The sequence below is a fragment of the Fistularia commersonii genome, chromosome 2 (assembly GCF_037954325.1).
Source record: "Fistularia commersonii isolate RoL2024-O1a breed Wild chromosome 2, RoL_Fcom_v1.0, whole genome shotgun sequence".
In the NCBI taxonomy this organism is placed as follows: Eukaryota; Metazoa; Chordata; class Actinopteri; order Syngnathiformes; family Fistulariidae; genus Fistularia; species Fistularia commersonii.
Genome location: NC_141285.1, coordinates 19,278,165 through 19,289,454, shown reverse-complemented (window position 1 = coordinate 19,289,454; position 11,290 = coordinate 19,278,165). Strand labels below are relative to the sequence as shown.

At 42.0% G+C, this 11,290-nt stretch overlaps 1 protein-coding gene across 1 annotated transcript; it reads left to right on the top strand.

The window, feature by feature from the left end:
- Positions 1-1,957: 1,957 nt before the first annotated feature.
- Positions 1,958-10,865, top strand: klf5a (Kruppel like factor 5a). The gene is made up of 4 exons (XM_086171817.1): positions 1,958-2,450; positions 3,437-4,514; positions 6,095-6,154; positions 8,809-10,865. The coding sequence occupies exons 1-4, from the start codon at positions 2,274-2,276 to the stop codon at positions 8,985-8,987; spliced, it is 1,494 nt and encodes a 497-aa protein (XP_086027943.1). The 5' UTR covers positions 1,958-2,273; the 3' UTR covers positions 8,988-10,865.
- Positions 10,866-11,290: the final 425 nt, after the last annotated feature.

The following is an 11,290-nucleotide window of genomic DNA, read 5'->3' as shown; positions in this document are numbered from 1 at the left end:
ATTCCTCTTTCCTGGCAGTAGCTGATTTTATTAGGTCTGTCTATCATTATTCCCTCATCTTTTCCAGGTTTGCAGATACTAGGGGTTACAGACAAACAAAGATACTGGAACTTTAGCCTTTGATTTGCACAAGCTGAGACTCTGTAAGCTTTAAATATAGACATAGTCTGCATACCTTTATCATTTTAGAGCCACGTTCTTATTGGTGTCACATTAACTTGGCCGGAGAACTTTACTGCTGCAGTTTATGATGTTACATTTCATTCTGTCTACATTTTTTCTCAGCTGTTTGAAACAAGTGATTTTAAAACCAATAGTTCAAACGCCATTACTATTTTAACTGGTCTTGTGATGTTGACAAGACAACCCAGCAAAATACCAAACTTATTAAAACTGATATATTATCTTTAATATTATTACAGTTGAAACTCAACAGGAACAACAGGCTATATATTTATTTAAGTAACAATATCTTGTAGCTTTGTATTCTAATGTGATAACATGAGAAAGTTACAATATGTACATAACAGCTGTTTGGAACTCCTGAGATACGTATCCAGTCTTTTTAATCTTATAATATACATTATACAATAACAACCATATCCTCTAATTGATTAATATGTGTCAGAGCCTTAAGTGCTTAAAAAAATCCCCAAGCTCTATGAAATTCCATAAAGAAAACTAATTTATCACATTTTGAGCAGTAGAACACATTTAGATAAAGGTTTTGCCTATTCCTTCTGCATACTGTCATCACTAAACCTATATAGGGATGTGTATTTGTTCCTGTAATGGAGCTGAATCTTGTGAAGGCCACGCCTATTTCCACCTGTGTTATCTACTGCTTGTAGATGTAATATACTGAGGTGGTTTGTTATCAGAGGAAACATGTTACATCGGAATCTCACACCCATTTATTTTTAATTTTCCTGCTGTAATGGAATCATTTATAAAGAATAATTAAAAAAAAAACTGTTTTTTTATCTTGTCTACATAACATTCAAATAAAAATCCCAGGCATGACAAATTTATTTCCACTTGTAGTGTGTAAAAGACAATCATAGTTTTTTTCTGCTGGTGCCTTTAGTCACACCTAACCTAAAGGGGACAACCTAGGCACCAGGACTTATAGTTACAATTTTAAATTATTCAAAATGTGTGATTTGGCCCCATTTTATTTTAAAACCACATAATTGTTATTATGTATGAAATTTGTTTCTTCTGTATTTTGTACCCCATAAAGTGGTATAAAGCCCCCAGAGATTCCCAAACAGACTACACTTGGCTTTGCCACCCAGGTGTAGGCGGCTACCAAGATTAGCATTTTATTTTTATTTATTAAAACATGTTACATGACTCCCTTAACCAACAGTCCAGGCACTGACACAAGTATATTCCAGATTTGAGTACAACGTAACACCTTTTCACAAAATCTGAAAATAAATATATGTATATCTTGTTGCCATTTTTCTAAACACTTTTAATGTTTTATTGTAGAAACTGCGTTGTAAGGTTAATGGTTTAACTAGCAACAGGAAACAGGTACGGCCACAGCTTTACTCTCGTGTTTTTCAGGACACTTTGGCTACTGTCTACAATTTAATTCATTAAATTAGTTATTTGAAGTTGTGTACACATTGCTTATGTACTACAGTTCGGTATTTTACAGCACTTTGTTGGTATTTGTCCTATTTTCATAGAAGATATTCACATTTGTTATCCCCTGCTAGCTATTTTAGGGACCTTGAGTCGCGATGCTGCTTCAAGGAGCTCCGGTCATTGTCAGAGGCGTTACGAGACGTTCCTTACCTATGAAAAGAATAAATAACGATTAACTTTACTTATTTATTATTAAATATCTCACAAGAGTTAAATTAACAACGGCTGAGGGGTGAACGACAACAGTGGGTTGGGGTGGGAGGGGGGTCAGGATTGCTACCTCGTCGGCGTACTCGTATATTTAGACGTGAACGTAGGGCGGTGGCCATTGAATGAATGGATGATCAAAGCCTTTTTAAAGGGTCGGTGGGAGGCGCGTGAGCTGTATTTACACTGGGCTGCTCCGCCCTACGGAGAAAACTGATGGTGGGCCGGTGAGGAGGTGAGACAAGTGGACGGAGATGTAGCAAAGAACCTCCCGACACACGCCTCATCGGCTCCACTCCCTTCCCCAGGTCCGCTCGTAGCATCCTCTCGTTTACATCGTCACGTCAAAACCGGGTGTTTTTTTGTGTTGTTGTTTTTTGTTATTGTTTTTTTTTCGGAGCTTTTTCATGGCCGCGACACTCGCAATGAGCGGCGGTGGAGGCGGTGGCGGGCAGGAGGATCCCTTCTATCCGCTGCAGAAAGCTCCATCGACCGTAGGATTCCCCTTGGAGGATTCGGCGTTGTTCGGCTTGGACTGCAAGAGCGTAGAATTGGACAAAGCTGGGCAAAACGACTACACGCAGGTAACCTCCCGATTATACTTTACACATTAGTGATGGATCGATGTGTTTCATTGAATGGGCGTGGCAGACTGCTTGTGGTGCCCAAGCTGTCCCCCTCCCTACACTCTCTTGCTGGCCTTAAAATATCAATCGAGCTGATCTACGTGACGCCGATCTCCGGTGCGCTTTGCAGCATTTTTTTTTAATAAGCAACTTAGATCCGACCCGCTCCGCCTCGGAATCGCATTCACCGCGTGTTTTCCGCGGAGCCAGTTGGCCACCAGTTGTTGGCTCTCCTCTTGGCGTCCCTTTTCCCCCTCCGCGCCGACAACAACTGACTCCACACTCGGTCAGAGAGGTCCCGTTAACTCTGTCCCTCACTGACTTGTGCAGAAGAGGTCTGTCCAACAGCTGGTCGGATCAGGAGCCCCAGAAATAGCAGCCCCTTTCCTCAGGCTGCTGCTACTGCTGCTGCTGCTGTTGGTGCTGCTGCTGCTGCTGGTGGTGGTGCTGCGGACAGGGAGGCATGGGTGTTTCCCCATTCCCTTTCATGTTGCTGTTTCATCCTCTGCTGCAGGGCTTCACCAACTTTTTAAAATATTTTTTTTTATACCGGAAAAAGCAGCTACATTTATCGAATAGCACCGCCTCCTCAATATCAGCGGGGTCTTATAAAGTTGCCGTCTTGAATTTATTTATATGTTTATAAATGCAGAGCTGCGAAATTCCCCTTCTCGCATGAGATTTTATTGCCACCACAATATGGCCTGATCCTCCACTATCGCCTGGCAGGTTTCTGAGTTCAGCCTTGCAGGCAGAGAGGGAATGTGGCAGCCGCCTATTGATGACTACTTGATAAATGTTTTAGTGATGACTGTCCTATCAAATCTCGTCTTCTCGAAAAAGCAACTCGGAGCAGTTTAATGGTAGATCATCTGATCGTGTGCTTTTACTAGCTGCTCATGTGAACTTTTGTGTGTGTGTGTGTGTGTTTTTCAAATCCATAGGCAAAGTGTGAAATGGACAGGTATCTGTCGCCTCAGCCTCTTCCGAACCCCGACAACCAGCTCAAGTCTGGGATTGATCAATTCTTTGGGGATGATCACAACGGGGCTCCCTATACCCTCAACATGAATCTTTATCTTCCCGATATTGCGTACCTGAGGATGGACCTTTGTCAGCAGGCGCGGCCCCCTCAGCACCAGAACCACACAGATCTCATCCAGGTCAAGACAGAATCCGCTCCTTCGTGCTTCTCTGCTACCTTGCAGCCACACTGCCCCAACACTACCCCCACAAGTGGCCACACCACCTCTGGGCATGCCCCAGACAACATTGCCATGGAAACCTCAGCTGTAAACATGACATTAACAGGGTTACCAGATTTCACCAGTGCTTTTAATCAGTCCGGAGCAAGTCACGGTGGCGATTCATTGCCAGAAATCTTTGTCAAACAGAAAATGTCTCCACAATTTGAGCAGCATTCTCTCCCTCAACATCACAACAGCAGCTCACTTTTTCAGCTCCTAAACTCTGGCTTGGACCATCACCATGGCAGTGGTATCGAATCTCACCATCATCATCATCAGCAGCAGCAGATACAACACACTTCCTCAATGCACACACCCTTCCACAATTCTCAACAAGAGCAGACTGTAAAGCCTGCGTACTGTGGCATGGGTGGCAGGTCATACGCACATCCTCATCCTCAGGCACACCCCCATTTCCTCCAGCAACAACAGATGCCCTACCTGCCGCCCTCTCCACCGAACTCGGAGCCCGGCAGCCCCGACAGGCAAAAGGAGCTACTCCATACTATGTCCCCTCCTCCCTCCTATGCTGCCACCATTGCCTCCAAGCTGGCAGGCAGCAACTCCGGACTTGGCCCTGGACTGGGACCGGACAGCTTAGCCCTTCCGCTCACTTCTGGTCCCGCACCAGTCCCAGGCCAAACAACCCCTCTTCCCCATGCCCCTGCATCAACATCTGCCACGACCCAAGCTCAGACCACAGTGCCTGTCCGCTACAACCGGAGGAACAACCCCGACCTGGAGAAACGACGGATCCACCACTGTGATTATCCAGGTTAGCACAAAAATACGCACAGACTGCACAAGCTTGTCACTGTGTTTATTTTTACACGGTGCTACTGTTAGTTGGATAACCGGTGTCTCGCAAAAGGTCATCGTTGTCGAACCAGCCTCATTTCGAGACACTCATGTCTAGTATAGCCTTTCCAGGCAGATGGGTTATAAAGGAAGATATACCTGGCACTTAGCAGAGAACAGACCTTTAAATTTTGATCCATCCTTTAATTTTCCACCTCTTATCACGCTCAGGGTCGTGGGGGATACTTGAGCCTATCCCAGCTGCCATCGGGTGAGAGGCGGGGTACACTCTGAACTGGTCGCCAGTCAATCATAGGGCCACATAGACAAACAACCATACACTCTTTCATTCACACTCCGAATTTTTTCCATTCAGCCTGCCGCATGTTTTTGGACTGTGGGAGGAAACTGAAGAACTCATGCAGACACGCAGGCAGAACATGTAAACTCCACACAGAAAGGTCCCCCTGCAACCAGGGTCCCTCGTGCTGTGAGGCAGAAGCGTTAACTACTGCTCCACCATGCCGTCCCACCTATAGATTTAAATGAGTCTAAAACTACACTGCATTTGTGATCATGCCTCGAAATGGTTCTGGCTCTTTGAGCCAGGAGCCATCACAGATTGTTTTGGTTTCAAAAGTCATCACTAACATTGTTCTGGAATGAACCTCTGAGCAGAGGTGTGCTTGTGTTAAATAGGCTTGTTAGTCATTTTAAGTCTATTCAGGTGTGGGTTGTACCTGCTTGGTTGACTTTAAACATCATCCTTTAACTCCCCTACCTCTGCCCCCCACCTCCACTCGCATTTGCAGACTTGCTTGTATTGCTGAAAATATTTATCTAAAATGAGCTTATTCACAGTTGCGTGTACTTGAACACGCAAGCATTATGCATGTGCAGTTACTTGGTAAGACATGTACTGCCAGGTCGCCTCTGGCAGCGTGTAAAATTGGCTTAAGCCGAGCCTCCTGTAGCATGTTTGCACATGTCTAACTTCTGTAAGTCGAATGAATCAGATCAGCCCATCGTATCCCTTCTTTTACACAAGCACTTATTAGTCACAGCCGCAGCTGTTCAATCTCTGCGACGCATGAAATCCAGCGCCGCTTTTTAAAGTCATAACAAATCTGACAGTTTCCATTAAATATCACAAGGGCAGGGGCAATTTCAACATTGTATTTTGCTTGCTATTCGAACATCAGCGCAAGTAGTTATTTTGGACTTAGAATATACCAACGTCAATGTCAAAGTAACAGGTGTAATGAACTTTTCATTAAAAATGCTTGTGCTTAAACTGGCATGTTATCTGACAAATTTCTGACAATATTCCATATGTATGCTAGGTACAAACGCGTGGGCGTGTCCCGTATACTCATTAGACTTGTCTTTTGGTTTTCCACTCCATTTCTTCCTAAGTAGCTTCGGCTTTTCATCAACTCTAATTTCTAGCGTACGTGGCCTCAGTTTCTTTAAATACGTAATTACACGTGAGGCACAAGTAGATAATTTGACACTGGTTTAACCTATGCGTTTGTGTTTACCTCTGTCGGCCATTAGGTTGCAAGAAGGTCTACACCAAGTCGTCTCATCTGAAAGCCCACCTCAGGACTCACACGGGTAAGACATTCCTCTGATAAATTCTGCTGTTTTGTTGTATTTTTTTGAGCAGGATCCTCCAAAAAATGAAGCTGCCCACTCGACTCATATTTCTGTGGCTGTGGTGGCACCATGTTGCTAGGCAGAGTGTTGTGTTCTTGGCATGTGTGTGTAAATGTACCCTACCTCATTCCCATCCTCATGCCCAATATACTATTCCATCAAAACAGGTGGAAGTGACACACTTCTGCCAGGGGATGACTCCCAGACTATGTGGTTGGTGCTAGACGCGTGGTACAATCTTGGTTAGGATCCCTGTGCCTGCTCAGAAATTAATGTGTAAACAAAACACACTCTCTTCTCATGAAGTTTTCATCTGGAAATGAAAATATAAAAGATATTTTCATGCAGTTAAAAAAAAAATTCCATCAGATCTTTCGATACTTTTCCTTTCCTTTCTTTTGCTTTCAAGCTCGAAAAAATAAAGCTATTTCCGTGCAGTTAAAAAAAACAAGATCTTAAGATTTATTTCTTTTATTTTCTTTCACTTTCCATTTCTCTTTTTCACATTTTCACCTGAGTGTTGTGACGGGAGTTCAACATCATTCCTCATACTGACACGCTGTGAAAACTCTTGTCCCACTTTGTGACCCGGGATTGGCTTTAGTTATGAATCTTAAGTACTAGTTCAAGCCTTTGGTGTGGGTCTGCTCGTGTTACATAGGCATTTTGAACATGACACAGGAATTAGATGTGACATCATTGTCCCTGCTGATTGTACTCTTTTCAGACCATAAGATGACAATGTGACACATAAAGAGGGACACGGGAAGCAATTTCCATATCCTCTTCACATTTATCAGTCTCGCTTAATTATCTTTTTTGACTGTTGCTTTCACTTGTCCTATCATCCCCCTCTTCAGTGCCATCCTCCTTCAAACCCTCTGTGGATCCCCCATCCACCACTATTTCCATCTTTGTTACTCATTCCCCTTCTCTTATTCAGCCGCATGAATGTACACTTACATGAGCATGTACACGCGCGCGCGCGCACACACACACACACACACACACACACACACACACACACCTGTCAGTAATCTGTATGAGATGATTCCTAATGCGTTTGGGTCCCTGTGGGAGTTCCCACTCTAATCTCCATCAACATCCATTATCCTGATTGTTTGTGTGTGTATGTGTGTGTAAGTGCACTGTGAGAACTGAACCCTCCTCCCAGTTTATTTCTTTTTCTCTGCCTTTCCCATTGAGTTCAGCCAGAATTGTGTGCATTTTCAAATTCAGTTAATCAGTGCTTGTTCTTTTCGGACAGAGCACTGCAGAGATGCTAGAATCACATTTGTGACACTAATGGCTTTTTTGTGTGGATAGAATGAGCCGTAGAACAGTCTCGATCATTTTTCTAATAATGATTTAGTCATTCAACGTATCCCCGGTGCTAAGTAACATGGGCCTCTGCCTGGTGTTACACGTTTGGCAGGTGAGCCAGGGTTGAGAATGAGGCACTTACGTAAGACACAAACATGGGCGGGAGCTCAAGGAGTCACAGTTGAGTCAAGAGAATAGCTGAGGGAAACAGGTCACTCTTGTTTTCACACCACACTCGGGGTAACAGTGAGGGAGTATCGGAAAAAAGTGACATTGGGACGTAGCCACCGCCTAAGCAGCAGAAATGCAGAGTATGTTCGTGTGACTAGACAGGGGTGTCAGGCGAGTCACACAAAGACATTTAATTTGAGCACTGCAGAATCCTAAATATTTTTTATTTAACTACGGATGAGTGCAGGTGGTGTCTTTTTAAGAAAATAAATGTCAATCATAAACAACTGAACGAGGGGATTCTGCCTGCTTGTAGTTAACAATTGTAATATCTCCATTAGCAATAAATCTACCATGGAGTTTCTTAATTAATTCATTTACTGTTTGACCTATTAAATACCAGAAAATGGTGGAACAAATGCAAAGCTAGTGTTTCCCTCAACACCTCAAAGACGTAGCAAATGACCAACAGTGAAAATGTATGGAACATACAGTCATGGAGACTGCATGGAGACTACACCATATTCTGGTGTCATTTAGACGCCAGAATATAATATACCTGCATTAGTTGTCTTATTTTTCAGTCTGAAAGCATGATTTAGTCAGGTTAATCACCTTCTTAAGTCCTTTATATGAAGGTTTGCTACTAACTCATTATCAGTTTGTTGCTATTTTGTTTCCCCCTTACAGTACTATTTTACTTATTCAAAGCAAAAGCTGAGCTCAGTCTCAACAGGGTGTTTGTTTGTTTTTGATTTTTCAAAGATAAGTACTATATTTGACCTGAATGATAGTTAATAAGGGATTCAGTGTAACAAGTAGAATGCGACGCTTGATTTAGAAATAAGATAAATCGACTTGGCAGGAGTCTGTTCTTCCCATCAAGTGTCTGATGAATGGTTGTGTCAGACTGCGTTGCTTCGCAAACCAGTTTTTCTGGTTCTCCTTAACCCGACTGTATGAGTCATTCAAAATTCATTGTAAATCCCATGTTTAGCATCTATTTTAATGAGAGTCAGCACCACCGGCACCCATAATATGATGTTGCCGACTCAGACTCTCACAGGGCCACTGCACTGATCCGCAATGTCTCCTCTCTCCCCTCCCCTCTGCTGCAGGTGAGAAGCCGTACAGGTGCACATGGGACAGCTGCGATTGGCGTTTTGCTCGCTCGGACGAGCTGACACGCCACTACCGGAAGCACACGGGGGCCAAACCCTTTCAGTGCGCCGTCTGCTCGCGCTCCTTTTCCCGATCGGACCACCTTGCCCTCCACATGAAGAGGCACCAGAACTAGCGGTGTAGGCGCACAAACACGCCGCCATACAAGCACTCTATTGACTCATGTTGTGCAAAAACATAAAAATCAAACAAAAAAAAACATACATCCAGTCTATTTCCAACGTGACTAAAATGTAAGTAGCCGCATGACGCGGAGCAGTGTCGGCTGCTCGTCTCGGTGCTGCTGTCGTGACCTGTCACGGTACGATAGCCTAAAGATCACTTTCCTCCAAGATGGAGTGGGACATAAAGAAGAAGGGTAAATGATCTGACAAATTCCTGATCCCTTGATTCACATTTTGCTTTCTTTGGGGAAACACAAAGAAGAAAAATTAAAAGAAAGTGGTAGCTCCAAGATGTTTTTTCCGGTTCTTTTTAGACTGTTTTGTGACTGGAATGAAAGCACTTACACTCAAAACATCTTTATATCTTTATTTTCTATTTTAACTAGATACATTTTCTTAAAGAAGTTTTTTTTTTTCTTTTTTTTTTTTTTTTGCAAAAATAGTCAAGCCAAATCTCTGTTTACTTGTTTTTGATAGTTTGTTAATATAACTGGAATATCCAGATTTTATTTTATTTTTTATTTTTTTATCTTTACAAAATCCTTTGGTTTGCACTAGGGTCGTTTATCTTGTCTGGGACTTTTTAACTGATGCATCTCATTCGCCACTGGACGATTGTTATCACTACTGGACGGAATTTCTGTGAACATCACACAAAATCACTGCTGTTCCGATATTAAAAATTGAAGGCATTCGTACTCTGGAGAGACAGGAGGTAGTGCGGCAAGACAGGAGGATTAGGGAGGGGTTGAGATGGAGAGAAGGATTTTTTTTTCAAATTTTAGAGGAGAGCCCTTCGAACGACTGACAACCAGGGAGGCAGACCATCAGTAAAGAGCAGCAATTAGGTGATGAATTATTCAGTTTGAGTTTCAATGGATTTTGAAAGAGAAACGTAAGCTTACTTATCTCCGATGTCATCCAGAGATAAAACAGAAATGACTGCATTTGATGCACAAGCCAGAAATCCTCAAAATCCACCTCCTGTGCTTGGATTGTATCCAGCACTTCACTTCTTTCTTCTTGTTTTAACCAAAGTATCATCTCATCACTGCCTTATTAAGTGCCTCCTTTTCTGGTTTATGTCCTTTTGTTCAACCGTAGTTGAGCTTTGATCAACGGAGACAGTCCTTTAAACACGGTGCTGTTTTTATGTTTTAATCTAACAAATCTATAGACTCACTTTGAAACAGTGATTTGTAAATGGCAAGGTATCCAATTGGTTCAGACCGCCTCAACCCACATTCTGACAACATACGAGTTTGTAATTAAACTTCCAGTCAAGTTTCTGGGAGTTTCCCCTCTGTACCATGACTAACAGGCAGACTCAGCGTTATCAGTCAATAGAAGGTGGACAAATGTTTTGCCTGCAACTGTATTTGTTCATTTACTGCAGGTACCATAAAGATAATATAGCACTGTAATGTATCATGGTAAATCTGACTATTTATTTGATTGTGTAGAAGTGGGGGTTGTATCAGATCAACCGTCTTTCACCCCAGCAAAATTGCCTTAATGTAAATATATGCACTGTAAATAAATTGTTCCTCTTTTGTTATTATTAGCTTTGTTTTTTGTAAACTACAGGGCAAAAGAGGATAAAAAGCCCTGCATCCAAAAATATTTGAGCCTTTTTTTTCTTTTGTTGTCTTGTTAAAGATATTTTAATGCAATCGTTACATATATTGTCCTTCCAGCAACTTATTTTGTAGATCTTTTTTGTTGTTTGTTTGTTTGTTTTTTTCCTTCAGTGGTAAACGTTCCAAAGACAAAAGTTGTTTTTCTTCAACTGAGTGAAGCCTAATAAAGTCAACTGGCAATTTTACAAATTCTCTCGTCTTCTGAAATTCATGTGCTTATACATCCATTTTAATTTCATTTAAACTAAGTTTACACTAGCTCAACATGATAAGGGTTTGGATTTTATTTCATGATGTGAATTTAGTTTTTGCACCAGGTAAAATCTTCCCTTAGTGCAGGAAAATGAGTGGACATGATTAACATTCTACCTATCTAAGTAAAACCCTCAAATATATATGTTAAAAGAAAACTATAATGTTTGCTGTTTTACATTTCTGATGCTGTGACAACAAGTCTCAATCTTCAGAACGGAAATATTTTATGGTTATTGATACAATACAATTTGGATATTTACTTTAAGATCCCTTCGAAATTAAAAAATGATCTTGGTCGTATTTGTCATATTGTCAATTGAGGGAATAAAATGCCAACGTTGTTGAGTTGAACAGTTTCA